General features: G+C 52.1%; 1 protein-coding gene across 8 annotated transcripts in view; it reads left to right on the forward strand.

Annotated features, from left to right (window-relative positions):
- The first annotated feature begins 6 nt into the window (after positions 1 to 6).
- Positions 7 to 24,484, forward strand: part of TRIM9 (tripartite motif containing 9) — a 63,874-nt gene continuing 39,396 nt past the window's right edge. For all 8 annotated transcript variants that reach the window (XM_027662533.1, XM_027662536.1, XM_027662537.1 and 5 more), the window contains exon 1: positions 7 to 828. In XM_027662533.1, coding sequence (XP_027518334.1) covers positions 13 to 828 — 816 coding nt within the window. In that variant the 5' untranslated portion in view covers positions 7 to 12. The remainder of the gene's footprint in view (positions 829 to 24,484) is intronic.

Raw genomic sequence — 24,484 nt, forward strand, 5'->3', positions numbered from 1 at the left:
CGCCGTTCCCCTATGGAAGAGATGGAAGAGGAGCTGAAATGCCCGGTGTGCGGCTCCTTCTACCGGGAGCCCATCATCCTGCCCTGCTCGCACAACCTGTGCCAGGCGTGCGCCCGCAACATCCTGGTGCAGACGCCGGACTCGGAGTCCCCGCAGAGCCGCCGCGCCTCGGGCTCGGCCGTCTCCGACTATGACTACCTGGACCTGGACAAGATGAGCCTGTACAGCGAGGCGGACAGCGGCTACGGCTCCTACGGGGGGTTCGCCAGCGCTCCCACCACGCCGTGCCAGAAGTCCCCGAACGGGGTGCGGGTGTTCCCGCCGGCCGCCCCGCCGCCCCCCGCCGCGCTGGCGCCGCCGCCGCCGCCGCGCAACGCGTGCCTGACCTGCCCGCAGTGCCACCGCAGCCTGGTGCTGGACGAGCGCGGGCTGCGGGGCTTCCCCCGCAACCGGCTGCTCGAGGGCGTCATCGACCGCTACCAGCAGGGCAGGGCGGCGGCCCTGCGGTGCCAGCTCTGCGAGAAGGCGCCCAAGGAGGCGGCCGTGATGTGCGAGCAGTGCGACGTGTTCTACTGCGACCCGTGCCGCCTGCGGTGCCACCCGCCGCGGGGGCCGCTGGCCAAGCACCGCCTGGTCCCCCCGGCCCAGGGCCGCGTCAGCCGCCGGCTCAGCCCCCGCAAGATCTCCACCTGCACCGACCACGAGCTGGAGAACCACAGCATGTACTGCGTGCAGTGCAAGAGCCCCGTCTGCTACCAGTGCCTGGAGGAGGGCAAGCACTCCAGCCACGAGGTCAAGGCGCTGGGAGCCATGTGGAAGCTCCACAAGGTGAGCCCCGGCCTCGGGGTGCCCTCCCCGCTGCGGAGGGGCACCTGCCCGGCACACCTTGACCCGCACATCGCATACTTCCCCAGCACTCCCACCTGCCCTCTCCCACTGCGTTTTGGAGCCTTGCTGGAGAGGAGCGTTGCCCTCCCGGCACGGGGAGGCTGGCATCGTGCACGTGATGCTCCCGCGGGTCCCCAAATCGCGCAGATGATGCTCCCCCGCGGGTCCCCAAGTCACGCCTGGCAGGGCCCGGAGGTGGATCGGGCACATCTGCGCCGCAGAGCCGGGAAAGCAACAGGGAGCGGTGGTTTCGGGAGGAGGGAGGTGTGAAATCTCTCGCGGGGGAGGATGTGGGGGGGCGGGAGCTGGGGGTGCTGGCGGGTGCTGCTGGGGAAGGGGTGCCACCTCCTCCGGCACGGGGAGGCACAGGGAGGAGGGATGGAGGGATGGAGGGATGGAGGGATGGCAGCGCGGTAGCGGAGCCTCTCGCGGAATACTGATCAGCTCTCGGGAGCGTACTCGCTCCCGCACACGTCCACGCTGGACGAGAGGATCCCAGCGCTTCAGGCAGGGATGTGCCATCATCAGCTCCAGCTCAGCTCCGTCCACCCCGCTGCCTCCCTCCCTCCCTCCCTCCTCCAGTGACCGTAGGAACTGGGGCAGAAGTGACTGGGACACGGGCGGACAGGGCGTAAGGGGATGGGCGTCACTCCTTGGATGAACATTGGGATAATTGACCCCCACTCCGGCAAATCTGGGCGGGCAGGAGCAGGTGGGGCGACCTGCGACAAGGAACTGGGGAGTGAGGGGGGGTGTGACCTGCCTGGTGGAAGGGACTCGGCTGGATTGCTTTCCAGGAATGTCTCAGTGATGCTTTGGAAGCACATGGTCCTGGAAGATGCGGATCGCTGGGATGCAGCTCTGCACCCCGAATTGGGTCAGTGGGTGCAGGCAGGGACAAGCTGTCGCTCGTCATGGTGCCCCAAAAAGGGTAACACATTGTGTTGTTGTGGGAGGAAGGGTTCAGTGGTGCCTGAAGCTGCTGGAAGGGGCTTTTCCTGACCCCGTTTTGCTGGGGGCAGGAACTCCTCGTCCCTGGCTTCCCAGCGCTCCAACGGAGGTGAGGCTCAGGTGCCAAAGCAGTTTTGGTGCCCTTGCCCTTGTCCTCATGCACAGGGTGCACTCAGTGATCCCAAGGCCAGCAGGAGCACCATGGCACAGGTGACTGCTGACCTGATCACAGGAGCCTGGGGGCTCTGAAGGAGGGTGGCACAGGATGGAGCCAGGCTCTTATCTGTGGTGCCAAGAAATAGGACAAGAGCAACAGACAGAGACAGAAACACAGGGAATCCCATCTGAACGTAGGGAAGAACTTCTTTCCTGTTCAGGCCAGGCTGGATGGGGCTTGGAGCAACCTGGTCTAGTGGGAGGTGTCCCCACCCATGGCAAGGGGGTTGGAATGAGCTTTAAGGTCCCTTCCAACCCAAACCATTCTGGAATTCTGTGATTCCATGATCCTAATGTGGCTTCCCAGAGAGGCTGTGGAGTCTCCCTCAGCAGAGGTATTCCAAAGCTGCCTGGGCACAGTCCTGAGTGACAGGGGAACCCTGTTTGAACAGGGAGGTTGGATCAGATGACCCACTGTGATCCCTCCCAGCCTCACCCATTCCATGATTCTGTGCTAGCATGGCATGAGCTGTTGGATGCTGTGAGCATCTTATTCCTCTTGCCTGTTACGAAACCCATCGAGTGCTGGCCGTGCAAGAGGAGCCTGTTCTCCAGAGTCTGGTCCTGCTGGCTCAGCTCTTGGTGCAGGATGAACCCCTTTGGTCTGGGCTCACAGAGCAGGAGCAGAGCCAGGTCCAGCTGTCGGTGTTATGCTTCAAAACAAGAGAAATCTAACAGGCATCAGGCCTTTCCATAAGGTTTTGGCTTCCCCTGCTTTGCTTGAGGTGCAGCAAGGCACGCACTGATTCACACATGAGCATCTGCACAACTTCATGTGCAAGTACTCAAATATTCCAGTCCTTTTGTTCTTGATTAGGATGGTTTATCCTTCCCTGAATGCTCTGCCTTTCCTTCAAAATACCTTTTCCCAGGGGAGAGCTGCGGCCACGCAGTATTTCCTTGATGTGGGTAACAGACGTGGAGCTGTAACTGTTATTTCAGATAATGATTTTCATGCAGTTGCTCTCAGATTTTTTGGAAATTGAAAAGTGAATTTCACCTGCCTCGAGTGAGCTGTGTTTCTGCAGGGCTTTGTGGCTCTTCCCTGGTGTTTGCTTGTTGGGGGAGGGAAGAGAGTCTCTTGTGTCAAATATGGTGTTATGGTATAATTGAAGGAGTGATTTCGGGGTCAGAGCTCAGATTGCTCCCTGAGGTGCCATCTAACAAAATCAAGGGGAGAGGCTATTGGCCTTGATTTTTGTTATCCAACTTATAAAATCAGTGCTGTGGAGCTTCAAGCTTTATCCTGGTTGGGACTGGGCGTTAAGGAACCAAAACACCTGCAGGTGTGAGCAGTGAAACCCATGGAAAAGTATCTGGGTGTTATTTTTTTGAGGCCTTTGGCACGAGCCAGACTTGCTGAAAGGGTGCCTGCCCCTTTTTGCCTGATCTTTTCTCCCTCATGAGCAGTGTAATGATTACCTCCAGCTCCTAGGAAAGGACAGGCTTAAAAAATCATGGAATGGTTTGGGTCGAAAGGACCTTAAAGCCCATCTCATTCCACCCCCTACCATGGTTACTCCAACCTGGCCTTGGACACTTCTAGGGATCCAGGGGCAGCCACAGCTCCTCTGGGCAGCCTGTGCCAGGGCCTCCCCATCCTCCTAGCCAAGAATTTCTTCCTAATCTCCAATCCAAACCGACCTTCTTTTAGTTTACACCCCGCTCCTGAATTCTATTCTGCCGTTCCAACACCTCTCCGTGTGAAATCCCTCTTCAGGATCCGTCTGTGCTGCTCATTTCTGACCCAAGGAGGTTGTGATTCTCGCTGCAGCCTGTGATGACCCCGGAGTGCCTCCATGAGCTGTTGTTCTTGAAAGCAGCAGCGTTCACGCCCCAGTAGGTGATTGTCAAGCCCGGGGGCGATCAGCGTTAAGTGCAGCCGTGCTCGGCTTTGGAGCGGGAGAGCAAAGGGCTTTTCACGGGCCTCTTGGGGAACTGCCCCAGTTTTCACCCGTGTGGCTCTCACAGATGATCCTTTCAAAGTAATCTGTGCTGAGGCACAGTCGGTTGTAATTCAGGGAGATGGGATTTCTAAGCTGGACACAGATTGTGAGAAATCCTCTCTCTTCCCGTCTCCCTTTCAAGGACAGTTGTTGGGAGAGGGGTGAATATTCAGAGGGACGGGGAGGAAAGTGGGTGTTTAATCTGAATTGTCCCAGTTTTGTGCAGATATTGCAGCTGTCTGGATTTTATCCTGGCAAGCTGGAGCGCTGCTTGGCATATCAGGAGCAGAAGCACAAGATGGAGCTGAATCATTTATTCTTTGCACATCCGAGTCCCTCTTGCTTTTGCTGGGAAGTGTGTGGTGAGTGCAGGCTCAGCAGCTTGATGATGTGTTTTTACAGATGGATGGATGCATAGATGGATGGAAGGATGCAAGGATGGATGGGTGTGTATGTGCAAATACACACGGACTGGAAGGGATCTCCAGGGTCTCCCTGTCTCTGACAGCCCCGAAATCCCATCTGTCCAGATCAAGCTCTGTCTCAAAAAACATTTTACCCTTGTTGGTTCATATTGAAAAGGATTGCCAGAAGTTTGTGGATTCTGGTAGCAGGTTTTAAGCAGGTTTGAAAGATTTTGGGGTTAGGCAATAGAGAGACAGTGATGTAGAGCAGTTATTCCTGCCCCTCTCTCGTAGGGTATCCAGCTGTTGCCCATCACTCGTGTATCTGGCTGTGCTCTGCAGAGCCCCTGGCACTTCTCACCCCATGGCTGGACACCCTCCCTGGGGTGGGTCATGCCTGCCAGAGGCTCCTTTTGTCTTTGAGATCAGTATCCCAACTGCAGCAGAGGTGAACCTGGATCTACTGTGTGGGGAAAAAAAAGCTGAAGAAGTCAGTGGTTCCACGGTGAAGAGTTTCTGCTCATTTTTGGGGCAGTGGAGCAAAAAGCTTCCCTCTCCTTTGGGTTGGGATCGTGGGGTGTTGCCTCTTCTCTCCACTACCATCCCATTCACATTCCTTTTGCCTTGTGCATCCAAAGAAGGGCAAGGAAGCTGGTGAAGGGTCTAGAGCACAAGTCCTGTAAAGGAGTGTGGTGGAGTCCCCGTCCCTGGAGGGATTTAAAAGCCACGTGGATGTGGCACTTGGGGACGTAGGTCAGTGGTGGCCTTGGCAGCACTGAGGAGCAGTTGGACTTAGAGATCTTTTCCAGTCTAAACTATTCCATGATTTACACCAAGGCCCTGGGGTGGGATCACACTCTGCTCTGCCTTGAGGAGCAGGTCAGGCCTGTCCAGTTCCTCTTGTGGCGAAGCAGAAACAGGTCTTGACTTCAGTGGAAGGTAAATAGTGCTCTCCATTATAATTTTCCATGGGATTTGACTGCCTGGGAAGGGATTGCCCAGTCCAAAGACACAAACTGTCCTCAGACTGCAAACCCCTGCAGCATCTCTGCAGGAGAGAGCCCAGCCCTGGGAATTTGCATTCCACGCTGTGTGGAGTCAGTAATGATGGTCAGTAATCAGAGGCTAATTAGGGCTCACCTAGACCTCAGTTCCCCCCCAGGCTGTCACTAGCACAGATGGGATGAGGGATGCAGGGCAAGCCCTATTAAATACCAAAAATCCTGTGCACAACAGGACTTTATTCCAGCAGTTTTGTGCATCTAGGGAGAACCAGGGGTGGAAAATCCTGCCAGTGCTTCTCAGTTTGTGGCCAGGGAACAGCGGGCACAGAAGCCAAGTCAGGGGTGAGCAGACAGAGTTTTTCATTAGCTCACTTGGCTAGGCCCCTGTGTTTGCTGCCAGAGGAACTTTTGTGGGGAATCACTTTCCTGAGGCGCTGGGAATGTGCTGCTGTCGGGTCCGTGGGAATTCCTGTAGCCCCCAGAGCTTGGGGAGGTATCCAGGGAGTTGCTGTATGGCCAAGATCTGTTTGCCTTTGCAAAGTAAAATATTTGCTGCTAAAACAGAAGCGAGGAGAATCCTTAGTGTTTCCCTGTGTCGGGCAATGCTCTTTCCCAAGCCTTGGTGTGAGGGCCTTCCCAAATCCCACTGCCTTTGCTCCATCACCTGCCACCTGCAGCAGCAGGGTCCATGCTCTCCTCCAGCAATGCCCAACAGTTTTCCCCGTTGCTCCAGAGAGGGGGGCAAACAGGCTGAGATGCCCTAAAGTTGGGAGAAGCAAGGAAATGTCAGGGTCTGGAGCTCCAGGAGCAGGTGGGGGGGCTCAGCCTGGAGAAAAGGAGGCTCAGGAGGGACCTTCTGGCTCTGCAACTCCCTGACAGGAGCGGGGGCAAGGTGAGGTTGGTCTCCCAGGTAACACAGACAGGACAAGAGGAAACGGGCTCAAGCTGTGCCAGGGGAGGTTAAGATTGGATATTAGGAAAAGTTTCTTCACCCAAAGGGTTGTCCAGCCCTGGCACAGCTGCCCAGGGCAGTGGTGGAGTCCCCCTCCCTGGAGGGATTTCAAAGCCATGTGGATGTGGCACCTGGGGACGCAGGTCAGTGGTGGCCCTGGCAGTCGAATTCAATGATTTAAAGGCCTTTTCCAGCCTGAATGATTCTGTGATTCACACCAGCTTGTGTTTGCCCAGGATCTGGAGGTGAGGCTGCCACCTTGCATTAATTTATTTAGAAAACAGCTTTCTGCCAGGTGGCTCTTCCCTCTGCACTTACGACGGTTAATGGAGGAAGGAGCAAACACAGATATCCTCTTAATCAAAGGTAATGTGGTACAGCAAGTTCTACGAGGTGTTCTTGGAGCCTGTGGAGCAGCTGATGCCAGGAGATGTCCTCTTAGTTATTTGCAGATGGAAATGGGCCCAGAGCCATCTCGGAACAAGTGTAAATCACTGCAGCTTCATCCATTCTAGGGGGAAGCTTAGAGGAGATATGAGGAAGGAATTCTTGGCTGTGAGAGTGGGGAGGCCACAACACAGGTTGCCCAGAGAAGCTGTGGCTGCCCCTGGATCCCTGGAAGTGTCCAAGGCCAGGTTGGATGGGGCTTGGAGCAACCTGGGCTAGTGGAAGGTGTCCCTGCCCATGGCAAGGGGTTGGAAAAATCTGGCCTTTAAGGTCCCTTCCAACCCAAACATTCTGTGATTCTGAAGTCCAAAAATACACAGACCTGACAGGATGATGCTGTTTTGCATAATTTGTCTCAGGCCCTCCAAAGGCTTCAAAGCATCTCAACATGGAGATTGATCTTTGGTTGGGTCCATCTTCATCCTGAAGGTTCCTGCACTCTGTAAATATCAAACCTTTTCCAATCACTCCACATCTTTTTTCTTTTATTGGCCACTTTATGAATGCAGGATCCCACTGGCTCCACGTTTCTCCCTGCATTTACTGTGGTGCAAGTCAGGAGCACGACACCTGGAATGAGTTAAAAAATCAACCCAGGGACTAATTCTTGTGTCTCTTTTGTGGAATTTTCAGCAGGTGTGTCAGCCAGAGTTTCCCCTCTCACCACATCCCTAGCCTGAAAAAACAGGGCTAGAATTAACAAGCAGGGCAAAAACTGCACCTGGTGTTAAGTAAATGACTTGAGGGTGAGAAAAAGGCTTTGCTGTTCATTTACCAGGTTTCACAGGATGCACTCAGAGAGCTGACAGTGGGGCAGGATGGATCTTTGTTGGGAACACGATCTCAGGAGGCTTGGGGCTGCTCTCCATTGCTTGTTCCTGCTCTTCTAAGTAATCCAGCACCCAAAAGCTTAGGTTTTCAGAGGGAAAAATCTGCCTGGTGTCACTTATTGAGTCGTAGAATCACAGACTGGTTTGGGTTGGAAGGGACCTTAAAGATAATCCATTGCCACCCCCTGCCATGGGCAGGGACACCTCCCTCTAGCCCAGGTTGCTCCAAGCCCTGTCCAGCCTGGCCTTGGACACTTCCAGGGATCCAGGGGCAGCCACAGCTTCTCTGGGCAACCTGTGCCAGGGCCTCACCACCCTCAAGCCAGGAACTCCTTCCCAACATCTAATTTAAATCTCACTTCTTTTCTTCACCTACCACAACCTGTTCACATATAACCCCAAAATCCTGTTTAGGAGTCTTGTGGTGTACTTTCTAGATATTTAAGACATATGTTTTTTGTTCTCTTTCCTGGAGTTTCAAGGAACTTTCATCAGCCCTTGATGAGCCTGCGTGATTCTCACACGTACTCATTTAATTCAGAGTGCTTTTGAATTGCATTGCTCTTCCCAGCTGTTATGAAAGGATAATTAAAGAAGAACTCCCCAACTCTCAAAACTGCTCTTTTGTCAGCCTTGTTCCCTGCTTTGTTCTTGGGATGAAGCATTTTTCCACAGGGCCATGGGATGCGTTTTACCTGTTAAATTGGCTTATAAATAAGCCAGTTCATTCCCTGTCCATTCAGATAGTCCTACAGGGATGAATTGGGTAAATATCTATTTAGAGCAAGCACATAAGCCAGAGAGAGCTGGTGGTATAAATCTCTGGTGACCTTAGTTCAGGTAATGTCCTAGAAGGAGAGGCAGAGGCTGGTGTGGAATTCCTCTGAGGAGTAAAGCTCTCAGGGTGAGTTTTTCAAATCCCCATGGACCATCCAAGTGGTAAGTGGACAGAGCAGGATGGTTGGGTAAACCAGTACCCTGGGACCACCACTGAGGGGTGTCTTGAGTGGATGAGAGTCCTACCAGGTGGGCATGAAAAGGAAAGCTGTTAAACTCTTTAATAAGGAAACATATCTATAGAAATATATAGAAACTCTCCCTTGTACCAGTGGCACCTCCCTGATAAATGCAGGAAGGAGACCAGAGCTGAGAACAGCAGGTCAAAGAATTCAGCTTTCCTGTCAAAGGCAAATTTTGTTTGTAGTCTGAACTGACTCCTGTCTTGCCTTCAGAACTGGATGCAGCTTTGGGAACAGCCTGTCCCGGAGCTGGCTGGAAAAGCTCAGCAGAGGTTTGACTTTTCCTGATAAGGGCAGAATTTCTGGGTAGAAAAGAACAGGATCAAATTAATTTTGAAATTTTCTTGAGCCAGCACGTGGCTGTAGCAGCAGGTGAGAGCAGAGAGGTCCCTGACTGCCAGGGGTGATGCCAACCTAAAACACAGTGGGCACAGCATGGATTAGGTTTTGGCTCACGATTTTGCATTTAATTAGCCATTAAATTCTCTGGGTTACAGAAATACAGGGGTGATAATAGGGGCACGCTCTGTTTGTAGCAGCAGAAATTGCTCTGGGAGGGATCTAGGGGTTGAGAGATTTCCCATCAGTGTTAATTACCCTTTCCCCTTTACTAACCTTATATGAGTTGATGGATTTTGGAAAAAAAAAAAAAGGATGGGAATTGGATGTTAATAAGGCATGCATGGATATTGCCTGGAGTGCTATGGGCTGGAGCCACAGTTGCCTTTCCCAAGAGGAGGAGGTCGGATCCACAGCTGGGGTGAGGGAACACGGCTCCATGGAAGCAGATGCAGCAGTACCGAGCCACTGGAGTGGAAGATCATGTTTGCAACTCCAAATAAATGCCTCATGTGGAGATCCCAGCCTGGGTGCCCACACTGGGGCTGCTGCTTCCAGCTTGGAGAAGGGCTGTAAAGCCTGAAGACCTGGGAAATGTCAGTTAAACTGCACAAACCCTGAGACTGTGGAACATCTTTCAACCAGGAATCCCTTTTTTTTTTCTTTTTTTTTCTTTTTTTTTTTTTTTTCCTTTTTGGGCATTGGACCCTTGCATTTAATTCCATCTTTTTCCCCTTGCTCCTGGCTGGCCCTCCTGGATTTGCACGGTCAGTTCACTTCTCTTGTCATGGTGCCCTGCAGCAGGATTGTTCTCTGTGCGTGAATTAATGATGTTTTATGGCTTTACTTTATGCTCCAGGGTGCATAATGCATCCATAGCATCACTCCTCTGCTTTCCACCTGCAGCTCTTGGAGTTTTCTCTGGTGAAATCCCTCTGTTTTCCCAGACAGCCAGTGCCCCTTGATTCAAGATGTGTTAATTCCCTAATTCTGTTAACTTCACCGTTTTTCTTCTCCCTGCTTTTTACCTCTTGACCTTTGCAGGCTGTAGGCAATGGAAGGAGCTGCTACTCCTGCCCCATCCCTGGAAGTGTTCCAGGACAGGTTGGATGGGGGTTGGAGCAACCTGGGCTAGTGGAAGGTGTCCCTGCCCATGGCAGGGGGTGGAACAAAATTGTTTTGAAGGTCCCTTCCCACCCAAATAATTCTGGGATTCTGGGATTCCTGGCTCAGCACTTGGTGCACTGACTGGCCAGGATCTCTGATCCTTTGTTAACTGGAGGCTTTGCTGTGCCAGAGGGATTTCTGCTTGGGAAGGACCTTTCTATCTGTAGAGGTCTGAGTTTGACTCCAGTGTGTTATCCCTGCCCAGAAAGGTTTCTCTTATTCTGTGCTGTGGTCTCTCTGCTGGAGGATGTAAAGCCGGGAGAAGGGGGGAGGGAGGGTTGTGTCAAGCTTTGAAATGGATTATTTCTAACAAGGCACATTATTGATTTCAAGATGAAGACATAGTGCTTTGGGGTCAGAGCCTCTGTTCCTTTCCTCCCCTTTCTGGCAGGGCTGAGCTGTGTTACCCAAAACACCCAGCCTGGAGCAGGGGAGGAGTGGGAAGATGCTGGCAGGTGCAGTGTTGGCTGTTCTTACTTCAGTGGGGGAGGGAACTGTGGCAACACTTCCCTGAGGATGCTGGAAAAGGAAGGGGTGGGCTGGAGATCAGTTCTCCCTGCCAAGGCTTTTCCTCGTTCTCCTGAGCAAATAATTGCACAGCCTCCCTGTCCGTCCTCTCCCTTCCTCCCACTGCCCTGGCTGGTTCAAAGCTGCCTCTTGGGAATGTGTGTTTAGCACAGCTCCCTTTCCTCCAGCCCAGCAGCCCCATCCGTGGTGGTGTGATGTGAATTCCTAACGGAGCACGTGGAGACGTTCTGGGAACTTCCAGCAACGCGGAGGGCGCCGGAGCTGTCAGGGCTGGGTGAAATCCCATCAGGGACATAATGAGAGCATCAGCCTCCCTGGGAAAGCACTTCCATACTTGCCCAGGCTTAAATTGAAGTCACAGAGATTTCAGGGCTTGACTTAAATGTTTTCAGGGGTTGGGGTGTCTGAGATGGTAAATTGGTGAGAGCCCTTGATGTGCAAGCAGGGGCGGATTAATGGCGTTGTCCCTTGGCTCCGTGACAGATGCCACTGTTTCCTGGGAACACAGCGCTCTTTCTCTGGCAGGGTACAAGACAGAAGTGTAAAACAAGCTTTGACTTTCATGGCAAACCCACTGAAGTCTTAGCCCTGCTGTCTGTTGGAGCAGTCAAAGTGCCTCTGATTGTCCCGACACACATTTCCTCGGTGCTCCTTTGTAGTTCAGCCGACTCCCTCTTTCTTGTGCCATTTTTAATCCCCAGCCAGCTCCTTGTGAGGCTCTTTCCTAGGAGGAGCAGCAGCGGTGGGTTCGTGTCGCGCTGTCACATAAAACCCACACAGCTCCCGTATCCATCCTGCTCCAACACTTCTCCCATCCTGACGTTCAGTTCCCAGGAAACGAGGGCCCAAAAGGGCATTTGCTGAGCCCACAGCCTGGTGAATCACAGCGAGTGCGTAGACAGAGTTTCTCACCTATGAGATTATTTCTCACCTCCCCCGGAGCACAGCACTTAAAAATTTGTGGATATAGGATTTTTTTTTTTTTTTAATTTTTTTTTTTAGCCAACTACAAAGAGTTGTGATATTGTGTCATTTCGGATTTCGCCCTCTGGCAGGAGGAGGGGGGTGGGCACTGCTCCTTCCCCCTGCTCTGCTAACGAGAGATGACAACCCAGAGCGAGGGGCAAGGGGGTTGTTTGATGGTATTGGCTGTGGGAATGGTGCTGTTCTTCTGGAGCTGGGACCAGATGACCGAGCAGCCGATCCATCTGTGACTTGGGCTCTCTATTGATTTCCTGCCGTGGTGCTGGGCTGTCAGACGGGCAAGGACACGCTCCAGGCAGCTCCAAGGAGGAAGTTTCCTCAATTTCTGGCTTGGCAGGTGACTTGCCCACATCTCTGCCAGGTTGCCAGCTGACCAGCTGCCTGTTGCAGCAGGATTCTGGCTCGTGTTGCCATGGCCTGCTGTTTGCTTGTGCCAGATGCTCAGGCCTGGTTGGCCTGAGATGGGATTCCTGGATGAGCCATGAGCAATAGGAAGGTGCCTGAGGAAGGCCAGCACACTGATATGTTCTAGCCTGGAGAAAAGAGGGATGAGGGGGAACCTTCTTGCTCTCTACAACTCTCTGAGAGGAGGTTGTAGGAGTTTGGGTGTCAGGATTTTCTCCCAGGGAACAAGGGACGGGATGAGAGGAAACGGCCACAAGCTGTGCCAGGGGAGGTTCAGGTTGGAAAATTCAGGAAGAATTTCTTCATGGAAAGGGTGATGAGGTATTGGAAGGGGCTGTGCAGGGCAGGGGTGGAGTCCCCACCCCTGGAGGTGTCCAAGGAAAGACTGGAAATGGCACTGAGTGCTCTGGGCTGGGGGACAAGGTGGGCATCAGGCACAGGTTGGACTCGATGGTCTTGCAAGTCTTTTCCAGCCTCTGATTCTGTGATTCTCTGGGATGTCTCATTGTTGTGTGAAGCTTGGAGGAATGTATCTGTTACAGGGTGGAAAACTAGAGGAGGAGAGGGGAAAGGAGGTAGGACCCCGTCTCATGCTCTCAACATTCTCCTCCCCCATCCTGTAGTGCCTCAACATCTGGGAAGGGTTCAGAGGCAAAGGTATTTTGCTCAGTTTTTTTCCAGGCTGGGTCGGATGGGGCTTGGAGCAACCTGGTCTAGTGGAAGGTGGCCTCAATCAAACATGAGCTGTGTTTGAGGGGAAACCTCCTGCAGTTGTGTGATGCTTCTCCAGCCAGGGGGGAAACGTGAGATGCTCGTATGGTGCTGCGTCAGTTCCTGGGATCATCTGCAACTCAGCAGGGGCAGTGACAGTGGCATTACACAAGGTCACTGGTGGCAATTAGCACAGATCATCCTTTGGCAGGACCTTGTGCCCTCAGCCTTTGGCATCTCCGTTCATCTTGTGGTGCAGCGAAAGGAGCGTCGGAGGGATGATTTATGTCACGACTGCACAGGCTGTGTGTGTGTGGAGGGATAAAAGCCCTTCCTGCCATATGCCACGGCTTTGGCTTCAGCAAAGCTGTGAATTGTTGCAGTTGTCGTGAATCGTGTCCAGGTCCAAGAGGTTTGGGCTTTACAAAGCTCCCTAAAGGGAGGGAGAGACCCTTTAGCAGGGCCTGTTGTAATTAGGATGAGGGTTGATGGCATTAAATGAAAAGAGAATTGATTCAATAGATACAAGGAAGAAATTTTTCCCTGTGAGGGTGGTGAGGTACTGGAACAAAGAAGCTGTGGCTGCCTCATCCTTGGAAGTGTTCAAGGCCTGGGTGGACAGGGCTTGGAGCAACCTGGGATAGTGGAAGGTGTCCCTGCCCATGGCAGAGGGGTGGAACAAGATGAGTTTTCAGTTCCAATCCAAACCTTCTCTGATTCTGTGATGTATTCAGAGTTGTCACCAGGTTAGGTCACGGATCAGTTCCCTTCCAGTGGATCTGGTTTTCACCACCTTGTGTGTTACAAAGAGTAAAATAAGTGTAATTTAAATCAAAAGCCTACCAGTGGGGTTTGTGTTTATGCAGCCATTCCAGGAGGGGTTACATCCCAGCAGGGTTCCTGAACCCAAGAAAACACCCACTTTACTTGTATGTGACCTGAAATACAGTTGATTTAAATTAAATATCATGAAGTTTACAGGACCAGGATCATCACCTGGCAAGAGCCTGTGCTGCAGTGTGGAGTTCAGGGGGGCTGGGCTGATTTAAACTGCTTTACACTCTGCTGTAATATATGACCTGTTCCTAACTGTGCTTTGCAGGGATCTGGAGCAGAGTTGTTTGCCTAATGACCATCTCTGGGAAAAGCTTTTAACCTCGGTAAAATGCCCATAAAATCAATATTTGTTCTATTGCAGTCATTTGGTTTAAAGAGTTTACTTGGTTTGGGGGTCTCCAAATTGATTTAAAGTTGTAGTCTGAAGAAGCCAAGAGATCTGTGAATACAAGTAATATCACAAATGTGTGTCCAGTGTCTAATTTAAGGCCAGATTCTTCCTCCTTCATTTGTCCTGGATGTCAGGAATAACTGTGATGACTTGAAGTAATTGAATCCTTCAGCATGAGGTTGGTGGAAGTTGAACATTTCTATGCAGTTGGTAGGTAATTTATATAACAGTTTATGTAACAACTTGCTGCCTTCACCATTTTACATGTGCATAAATAAATCAATCTACCTCTTCATTGCAGAGAATATTTTAAAATCAGGTAGTCTGGGTGACTGCACAGCTCTGCAGCAAAAAATAACTATTTATTCTGAGGCAGAGTTCATATATAGATGATTATTTTTAATGTCTGTGCTCGGAGTGGAAGATAATATAGTCTGTAATTAAATACCTGTACCGTCCCTGGCCCTAGATGGGACATGGAGATGCTCCAAGGAGAAGCACCTCTGCTGTGGAGCCAGGCTGGGAGAGCTGGGGGTGTTCACCTGGAGAAGAGAAGGCTCTGGAGAGACCTGAGAGCCCCTTTCAGGACCTAAAGGGGCTCCAGGAGAGCTGGAGAGGGACTGGGGACAAGGGATGGAGGGACAGGACACAGGGAATGGCTTCCCATTGCCAGAGGGCAGGAATAGATGGGATGTGGGGAATGAATTCCTGGCTGTGAGGGTGGTGATGCCCTGGCCCAGGTTGCCCAGAGAAGCTGTGGCTGCCCCATCCCTGGAAATGTCCAAGGCCTCTTAAAGGCTTATCCCATGGCACACAGGTCCCTCCTCAGTGGCTTTCCACATTGGCAGTGCCTGTGACAGCTTGGAACCCACGGAGCTGTTTGCTCCTGGTTCTGCTGCACGTGCAGTGAGTGTGTTTTGGGAGCCTTTTGAGCCCCTTCCCTGTGTGTGAGAGAAGGGAGGGAAGGACAGGCCTGGGCAAGCTTTGCTTAATGAGCTGCTTTTCCCTTCTGCATTCAAAATTGGTTGTAAGTTTAAACAGAAACCTATTTAAATAAGGAGAAATTCCTCAAGGGAAAGGAACAGGCCCTGGCACTTCTGGACTCACTCCTTGCCTTGCTGTGTGCCACCAGAAAAAAGCTCAAGCATCACGTTTTAGAGTTATGTTAAAAACCTCTGTGTTTCTGGGACATTTGTGGGCAGAACCTTTGTTCTTTATTCCTTCCAAGCTGCTGTGAGAAGCAGCCACAGCATCTTCACAGAGGCTGGAGGTGCAGGGGGGAGCACGAGGGCTGCCCTGGATGGTGCAGACAGGACACAGAGCGTAGGACAGCCGTGGGACAAACCAGGCTGGTCCTGTGCATATGGATTGGGAATCCAAGGGATTGTGGCAGGGACACTCAAGCTGACTGCCTGGGAGCTAATTAAGAGCTGGGGCTAATGAGCTCAAGCAGAGCACTGGGCTAATCCCACTGGAGTGGGTCTGTTGTTCATCCTGCTCTGCAGGGTGGACGTCCCACGGATGGGACAAGAGGAAATGGCCTCAAGTTGCACCACGAGAGGTTCAGTTTGGATATTAGGGAAAACTTTCTTCACCAAAGGGGTTGTCAGACATTGGAACAGGCTGCCCAGGGCAGTGGTGGAGTCCCCATCCCTGGAGGGGTTTAAAAGCCCTGTGGATGTGACACTTGGGGACGTGGATCAGTGCTGGGGGAACGGTTGGACTCCATGATCTTAGAGGGCTTTTCCAAGCTCAGTGATTCCATGATCCCACCTCAGACACCCTTGGGAGTCCCTGCATCCCTCTCCTCTGCGCCTTGTAAACATCCCTAACAAACCCATACCCACCAGAGCACCTTTGAGCACTGTCAGGCCCCCCAGAGCCCCTCTGCTGTGTGTGTACAGGCTGCTCCTAAGACCCTTCTCCTGAGGAGGTGCTCTGTTCACTGCTCAGGCCCTGGACCTGCACCTGGAGCAGAATTAAGCAGCAGAAGGAGTGAAACTCATCTGAGGTTTGGTCCTGCTGCTCTCCTCCACTCATCCCAGCAGCAAGGAAAACAAAGAGCATCCAACAAGAGCTGCTTCCAGCCCGTTTGCTTTCTGCACCCAGGAGATCCTCTCCCCTTCTCTTTGATGCTTGTTGGTGTTGCAGCAGAGCTGGAGATGGGAATACTGAGCTCCTGAGGTGCTGTGGACCAGTGCTGTGGCCACCTCAGTGCTGGGTTTGGAGTTGAGCTTGCAAATGTTACAAAAGCACCCACAGGATTGTGGAATCCCAGAATGGTTTGGGTTGGAAGGGACCTTAAAGCTCATCTCGTTCTACCCCCCTGCCGTGGGCAGGGACACCTCCCAACATCCAGGTGTATCCTTCCCACACTGAGACAGGATTATTCCCCAGGGACTTTTGGAGGCTCCTTTTCTCCTCTTTTCTCCTCAGCCTGGTTTTTCTTCAAGGTCTTGGAAGCTTTTTCTTTCCTCTGGAAAAGAAAAACCCTATAACTCAAGCAAATGTGAATTATTTCCCCCCCCTCTCTTATACCCTGGTATTTCCTGAATTCTTCACTTCTTCATAAATGATCATGAATGATTCAGTGGGTCCATTAACTGCTTCCCTCGTGGCACCAGGATGGATTGCTCAGCTCCAGTGATCCGGATATCCTCCAGTTGTGGGTTATGGAACCCCCTCACCTCCCCGCTCTCTGTACATACACTGACAAGTTCTTCATTACTTCCTAATTAGCCAGACGTCCTTTCTTATTAAAGATTAATTTTTTTAAAGGCAGTCATTATCTCAGCTCTTCCAGGATTACTGATTTATTCTTCCTCCTTTTTTATTAATGGATCTGCAATCATAATCCATCCAGTGCCATTTACCTTCCCTATAAGGATTTCCATCCTCCCCTCTCTCCACCCTTCCCAGTCTCCTGCTGCCTTCAGTGCTTTTATCACTTAGTCCCTCTCCCTGTGTTTTACTTTCCTTGGAAATCTTGGTGTGGGCTCCCAAGAGGCCGCTTCAAAACACCTTCTGAGCTTGAGAGAGCATGATTTCCAAAGAGCTCATTCCTGAATTGCACTGGGAGAGCTGGAATTTGGGATCCTCAGAATTATTTAAATCTTTGCGCTTGCTGAATTCCCACCTTCCTGCACTGCCCTGCACCTTTGGTGGCTTTGGGAGGCTCCTTCCTGGAGAACCTGGTGCTAAACCACTTCCACAGGCTGCTTGTGCCACGATGTCCTGCTTCCCAAGGGGATTATGTGCCTGCAAGGTGGCAAGTGAGGGGACTGTGGATCTGGGTCCTTTGCCCCTTGGAACCTTTTTAGAGCCCTTGAGCAAATCCCCAGGGATTGGTGTGACTCTGGAGCAAGGTGCTGCAGCCTGAACCTGCTGGAGAAATGAAAACCAGTCTGGCCTTGCAGCTGGGGAGTTTGGGATTGTTTTCCTGAGGCCACTTCCAGCCCCCAGCCAGAGGAGGACAAGGGCCTGCCAAATTCCCCCTGTGCCCACCCAATATGGGGACAGAGGATCTGGCACAGTCTGCTCCCTGTCTGAGGTAGCACTTCTGGTCATTTTAAGTCTGGGAATGAAGTGCTTTCCCATCCCTCTCCTTCCCCATAAATCCTGTTCCCTCCATGTTTTGGAGTCTCTGAAATCCAGGATGGTTTTTTGGGTATTTGCAGCACCAAATACAATCTGGTTGCTATCACATTTTGGGAGTAATCCCAAATCCAGCCCTTTTCAATTTGGGAAGCTTGCATCCAGACGTGAAGGCTCAGACTCCAGTGCCTGGAGGAAGGAGTTAACAGAGGAGAAAGGCTGAAATACTGTGTTTTTCCTGCACTTGAGGTGAGCTCTGAGCTTCCTCATGGTGCATTTTGCTGGCAGGATCCACCCAAGCATCTCTGCACTGCTGTGGTGAGTGTTGCATTCCCAGGGCTCCAGTATCCATGGTGATGGGGAGTGTTTCTACAGCAGTGCTTTAAAGGAAATGTGAAATCCTGGTCCTTGGACCTGCCCCTTGGTCTCTGATGCAGAGAAATCTCAGAGGAAGAGGAAGGACTGTGGAGCCCAAGGGGTTTGGGAGTGGTGAAAACTGGTGAAACTCCAGGGAGGTGACAAAGTGGGAGCATCTCTGCTTGGATAAAGATGTTCATGGCAGGCAAAAAGCTCTTTTTTTCTAGTATTACAGCCTTGGTCATAGGAAAATTCAGATTAGGAAGGACCTCTGAGAGCTCAAGTCCAGCCCAGGAGCAGCAGCAAAAATTGAAGGAGACAAAATCCCAGGTTGGTTTGGGTTTGAAGGGAACTTAAAGCTCTTCTAGTTCCAACCCCCTACCATGAGCAGGGACACCTTCCACTAGCCCAGGTTGCTCCAAGCCCCGTCCAACCTGACCTGGAACACTTCCAGGGATCCAGGGGCAGCCACAGCTTCTCTGGGCAACCTGTGCCAGGACCTCACCACCCTCCCAGGGAGGAATTTCTTCCCAACATTCCATCTAAATCTATCCTCCTTCAGCTTAAATCTACTCCCCCTTGTCCTGTCAGCTCTACTGCCAAGAGCTGGGCTGGCTGGAATCTTCCAGAGGCTCATGGCTGAAAGCAAAGATCCGGAGTGGTGGTATCCAGGGAGTGATTTCCCATCCTGTTGGAGGGGAAAAGGATTGAGGCAGAAAGAACCAGATGATCCATCTGCATCTTGGTTTTGCTTCCCTTCTCCTCCTGCTGCTGCTGTGTGATTCCAGCAATCTTATTAAAAGCAGGAAGCATAAAATTAGGGATAATTTGCTGATGTTCAGTTGCCGGTGAAGCTTTGCCTGCCAGTGCCTGCTGGCAGAGCAGAGATCTCCCAGCACGGGCACTGTCTGAGCTAGAGCTCACTGCTGTTTTCCTAGAGATGTGAGGGAGAGCTCAGGACAGCTGCTGGAATTGTTCAGCTCCCTGAAGTGTGTTTTGCTGATGGCTCTGGGCGTCCTTGTTATACGGAACATCTCGGGAGGTTTAACGCGTCGCTTTTGTGCTCATCAGGCACTCACCGGCAAACAGGAGCTTTAAAGCACTAGCCAAGAGCAATGTTTAGTGAAAAAAACCAAAGAGGATGTTTTAAGAGAGGCTACATCCTCTTAAAAATATGTCAGAGAAGCAGAGGGAGGGGTTGGTTGTGTGCTCCTGGGTCAGCTAGGTGGTGATGGGTTTGCCTGAAGAGATGATGGTGCGCGGGGATTTGTTTGGTCAGGTCCGGGGTGAGAAGGGCTCAGAGGAGAGCCCCCAAAACACCCCAGAAAGGTGCTGTGAGCTGTCCTGCATGTCAGGGAGAGTCATGGGAGCACAGCCTCAGCTGGGGGATGGTGATGGTGTGGGGAGACATGGAGGCACTTGCAAACCGTGGTGGTCCCAAACAGGGAGAGCGACTGCAGTGACCACAGGGAAAGGACGAGTGAGCTGGGCATGCATGGAGAGGAGAGGAGGCTGCAAAGGGGATTGTGATGGTCTTCAAGCCTGTAAAAGGCTCTTGGAGGCTTTGTGTTTCCATGGGTACAGCAGGAAGTAGGATACTTAAATCATAGGAGAAGAAAAGTGGTTAAATTTACCCTTCTCCCAGAGCTGACTTTGGGATTGGGCATTTGAACACATGTGCAGTGGCCTGAATAAGTGCTAATGACCCCAAATACCTCCTTCTTCAACAGAGATTGGCCAGTATCCCATCAGGGAAGGTCAGACTGGGAAAGATGGCCCAAGGCTGAGAGAGTTTAGGTTTGAGGCAGTGATGGAAATGACCATCATGGAATGGTTTGGGTTGGAAGGGACCCTTAAGGTCATCTACCCCAACCCCTTCCACGCTGATGCTGTTTTATCTCAGATCCCCAGACTGCTTTTTGCAGGGACAGGTGGTTAAGAGCAACAGCCAGAAGGAACATGCACAGGAAAGCCACAGTGTTGTTGTTGTGTAGGACTTTGGATGTGCCCAAGGTAGGATTTGGGTGGGAGAGGAGATACCTTTTGTTGGGCCCATTCCATTGGGAAATGCAGACAAATTTTTGGGTACAGCAGCCAGTCCTTGGAGGCTGCAGCCTCAAAGATTCATTAGGAAATGGGTGCCTGAAATGAATTCTCCCTCCCGTCCAAGGGAAGGCCTGTGTGTCCATGGCCAAAGGGAATGAGATGCCATCTCCCATCTGTGCTTTTAAAAACCTCCTTTCAGCTAAATCCATGAGTAAATTCTGTAAAATCCCGGTTTTGGGCAGCAGCCAAGGAGGCAAAGGGCTGTGAAATGAGAGGCTGCTGCTCAGGCTCCGGGCTGGGATCTCGGAGAGCCGTGGTTTGGATGGACAGGGAGATACTGCACAGGGATGCTGCTGCTGTGTGGCATTCCTGGTGCCAGCTCCCTGCTCCTGCTGGTTGGAAGGTGGGATTTACCTTTGTATGAAGCACGTGAGGCTTCCTTAGACGGAGTACCCACCAGTCCCAGTGCCCCAGAGCTTTCTGGGCTGCACTGGGAGCACTGGGCTTGCCCAGCATCACTAGAGCAGAGCAGGGCTTGGATTCCAGACCTCCTGGATGCCATATCAGGACCACATTCGGGAGGAAGGTGGCTTCATTGAGCTTCCCTTTGGGGTGGGACTTCATAGAATCCTGGAATGGTTGGATTGGAAGGGACATTAAAGCTCATCTCGTTCCAACCCCACGGCCACAGGCAGGGACACCTTCCGCTATCCCAGGTTGCTCCAAGCCCTGTCCAGGCTGGCTTTGAACACTTCCAGGAATCCAGGGGCAGCCACAGCTTCTCTGGGCAACCTGTGCCAGGGCCTCACCACCCTCTCAGCCAAACATTCCTTCCCAATATCCCATCTAAATCTATCCTCCTTCAGCTTACATCTATCCCCCCTTGTCTTGTCACTCCAGGCTCTTGTTCACAGTCCTTCTCCATTTCTTGGAGCCCCTTTAGGCACTGGAAGGTGCTCTAAGGTCTCTCTGGAGCCTTCTGTCCTCCAGGCTGATCATGCCCAGCTCTCCCAGCCTTCATGGTCACCATCCAGCTGATCACAGCAGTGGGGTGTATTCCTGTACCCTATTCCCTCAGTGACTAAGGCTCAGAGCTGGAGAATCCAATAAAATTTGCATTTCTAGGCAATTCAATGTCAAAGCAAAGTCAAGATGCTGGCGAGCTGTCAAGCCTGTTTATGACTGTGCCTGACTGCAACCCCCAGATGGTTATTAAAGGCTGTAGGACAAGACAAGAGGATGGTCCATACACTCAGTGCAGAAGGAGGAATTGCCCCGTGGGGCTCTCAGGCTGCTTTCTTCTGTGTTTGGGCTGGGACTGGGGAAAAAAAATCATTGTTTGTGCAGGTAATCAGGTTTAAATTTAACTCCAAACAATGTAATCAGATTTCAAGACTTTAATGCAATAATGGGATGGAAGAGCTGAAGTGTGAGTAACCACCGGGGTGGGCTGAGTGGGGAGGCACTAATTGGATTGGAGGCAGATGGAGCGTAATTTTAAGGCAGGAAGCACGGGATTTGCACCTTCCTGGAGGCTGGGCCGTGCCAGGACCACAAGCACTGCCTGGAGGAAGGTGTAGGAGAAGGTGTTTGGTCCTCACACACAGTGGTGGCCTGACATCTGTACCCCAAAAAATGGGTGTGACAATCCCCTGGCTGAGGGTCTTGTTTTGTCCCCAGTACTTTTAATTCTGTACAGGACACGGATCTTGGCCCATGGGATCATAACCTAAGTCTTTGCTTCCATGTTTTTCCATCCACCATGGAGAAAAACGAGATCTAATCTAGGCCTAAACCTTATCAGGTTTGCCTGGTGGAACTTCCCTCACCATTTACAGCAACATCCCCCAGATTTTTGGAATAAAAAGATGCAGCACTAGTTTGTGCTGTTCCAAACCAGCAGGACCCAAAGCTTTCCCTGTTACTGACCTGATTGGAAGTGGTTTAAAGCTCCTTGACCTTTTCTGACAGTTGTTCCCCCAGTGCTCATTTGTTCTGCACAAGTAAGAGCATTTCACAGCAGCCCCCGGGGAGCTCATTTTGTTCTGGGTGGACTCGAGCCCTCTGGCATTCCCTGGGCCTGAAGGAGAAGGGAGGTCCAGTGGAGCAGTAGTTTGTGAGGTAGGTGACAGCAGGTTATTGCTGTGCTGCTTTTCCTTGCTTTGAGATACCAAAATCTCTGCCCTGATCCCTCTGCCAACAAACCCGAGTCCAGCCTGGAGGAAACGGGCTGTTTGCTGGGTGTTTTCACAACACACAGGTTGTGAAGGAATTGTGCAAGAAAAACAGTGGGAGGACCTTGGCAGGAAAATACAGACCAAAATTTGGGAGGTTTGTCCCGCTGTAGGTGCAGCCGTGGCGATCAGCCTGTCTTCAACATGTTACAGCAACGAGCTGAGGAAGGGAGAGGGGTTTTAATTTTCTTTTAATTAAGAATGACCATAAAACACCATCACCGTTTCACATCTTGCTCTTCATTTCACGGGCACATGGGAGTGCTTGGGAAGAGCTGACGAGCCAGACCATGGCTTGATGGTCCCTGGGCATCATGTGAATGTTTGCTCTGATGTTTGCCGTGCAGAGAGGCTTCTCTGTCTCTAAAACTGTGGTGGAAATTCATAGTGCAGAGCAGTTTGGGTTGAAAAGGACCTTTAAAGCTCATCATGTTCCACCCCCTGCCATGGGCAGGGACACCTTCCACTAGCCCAGTTTGATCCAAGCCTTGTCCAGCCTGGGCTTGGACACTTCCAGGGATGGGGCAGCCACAGCTTCTCTGGGCAACCTGTGCCAGGGCCTCATCACCCTCACAGCCAGGAATTTCTTCCCAATATCCCATCTATCCCTGCCCTCTGGCAGTGGGAAGCCATTCCTCCTTGTCCTGTCCCTCCATCCCTTGTCCAGAGTCCCTTTCCAGCTCTCCTGGAGCCCCTTTAGGCCCTGGAAGGTGCTCTGTCTCCCTGGAGCCTTCTCTTCTCCAGGTGAACACCCCCCCAGCTCTCCCAACCCGGCTCCAGAGCAGAAGGGCTCCAGCCCTTGGAGCATCTTTGTGTCCCCATGGATGGATGCAGACGCCAAAGGGACATATGCCACCAACAAAAGGATGGGCAGCTCCATGAGGGGTATGATGAGGCTGATGGGAGGGAAGCAAAGAGTTGTTTTGGCTGCAGAAGGCTCAGTGAGGATCCTGTTGGAGCAACAGCCCCTGCTGAGCCCTGTGCTGGGGAGCAGAGCTGTGCCAAGGGCTGGTCACTGTCACTTGTGCCCCAGCTGGGAGCACGCTGATGTTTCAGGGCTGTCCTGTGCCTTGTGGCATTTCCAACCCCCCCTGGAAGCCCAGGGCTCGTTTGCTGTGTGTCAGTGCTGTTGTGTTGTGAGAGATGAATGAGGCTGGCAAGAGGCAGAGCTGAGCGGTGACTCCTCCGGCTCCAGCCCCTGCGAGGCACATTCCAGCGGCGTCCTGAGCGGCTGGAAGTGCTTGGAGCCCTCCTGCATCAGCACTCAGAGCCCCATTCCTGAGCAGACAGGCTGGTTCTTTGCTGGAGGTGCATTAACAGGCAGAATAAGCACACAGCTACACTTACAAACCTCTCCAGAGAAGCGGAGAACACAACATCCTGCACACACTCTTCCTGAATTTATGGAAAAGGGATGTTTGAGCACCCTTAAGGTGTTGCCCAGCCTTCAGAGGGCTGAATACTGGCAGGGACCATGTCCTGCTCCTCCTGGAGCTGGAGATTGGAGCCTATTTCCCTCGTGGCTGGAGGAGCCAGGTGGGACAGCACACACCCCTCTGTCCTAGGATGCCTCCTCTGTGTGGGACATTCCCACCAGGCACAGCTTTGCCAGGCTCCCACTTCCAGCTGCAGCTGCTGGAGCACAGGGGCAGGGAGATGGAATGAGCCTGGCTGGCAAAGGTTTTTTTGGTGAGAAATCACTCAGGAAAGTATAAGAGTGTAGCTGTCACCAGCTGGAGGGAGCCCACAAGAAAGATGGAGAGGGACTTTTTACAGGAACATGGAGTGACAGGACAAGGGGGAATGGCTTCCCACTGCCAGAGGGCAGGGTTAGATGGGATATTGGGAAGGAATTGTTGGCTGTGAGGGTGGGAAGGCCCTGGTACAGGTTGCCCAGAGGAGCTGTGGCTGCCTCTGGATCCCTGGAAGTGTCCAAGGCCAGGTTGGACAGGGCTTGGAGCAACCTGGGCTAGTGGAAGGTGTCCCTGCCCATGGCAGGGAGGTGAAATGAGATGGTCCTTAAGGTCCCTTCCAACCCAAACCATCCTGGGATTCTATGATTCAGTGACTCTGACATCACTGGGGCTCCCAGCTGCAATCAGACACATCTTGACCCAGTCAGCAGATTTCCTTTCCTTTGGTGTGGCAAAGGGCAGGACACATTGCAGAAAAACTTCTAAGAAAAAATACCCAGAAGATGAGTCTGTGCTGAAGGGAAACTGCAGGAATTTGGC

Source organism: Corapipo altera, unplaced genomic scaffold, assembly GCF_003945725.1.
Source record: "Corapipo altera isolate COAL_440 unplaced genomic scaffold, ASM394572v1 169, whole genome shotgun sequence".
Lineage (NCBI taxonomy): Eukaryota > Metazoa > Chordata > Aves > Passeriformes > Pipridae > Corapipo > Corapipo altera.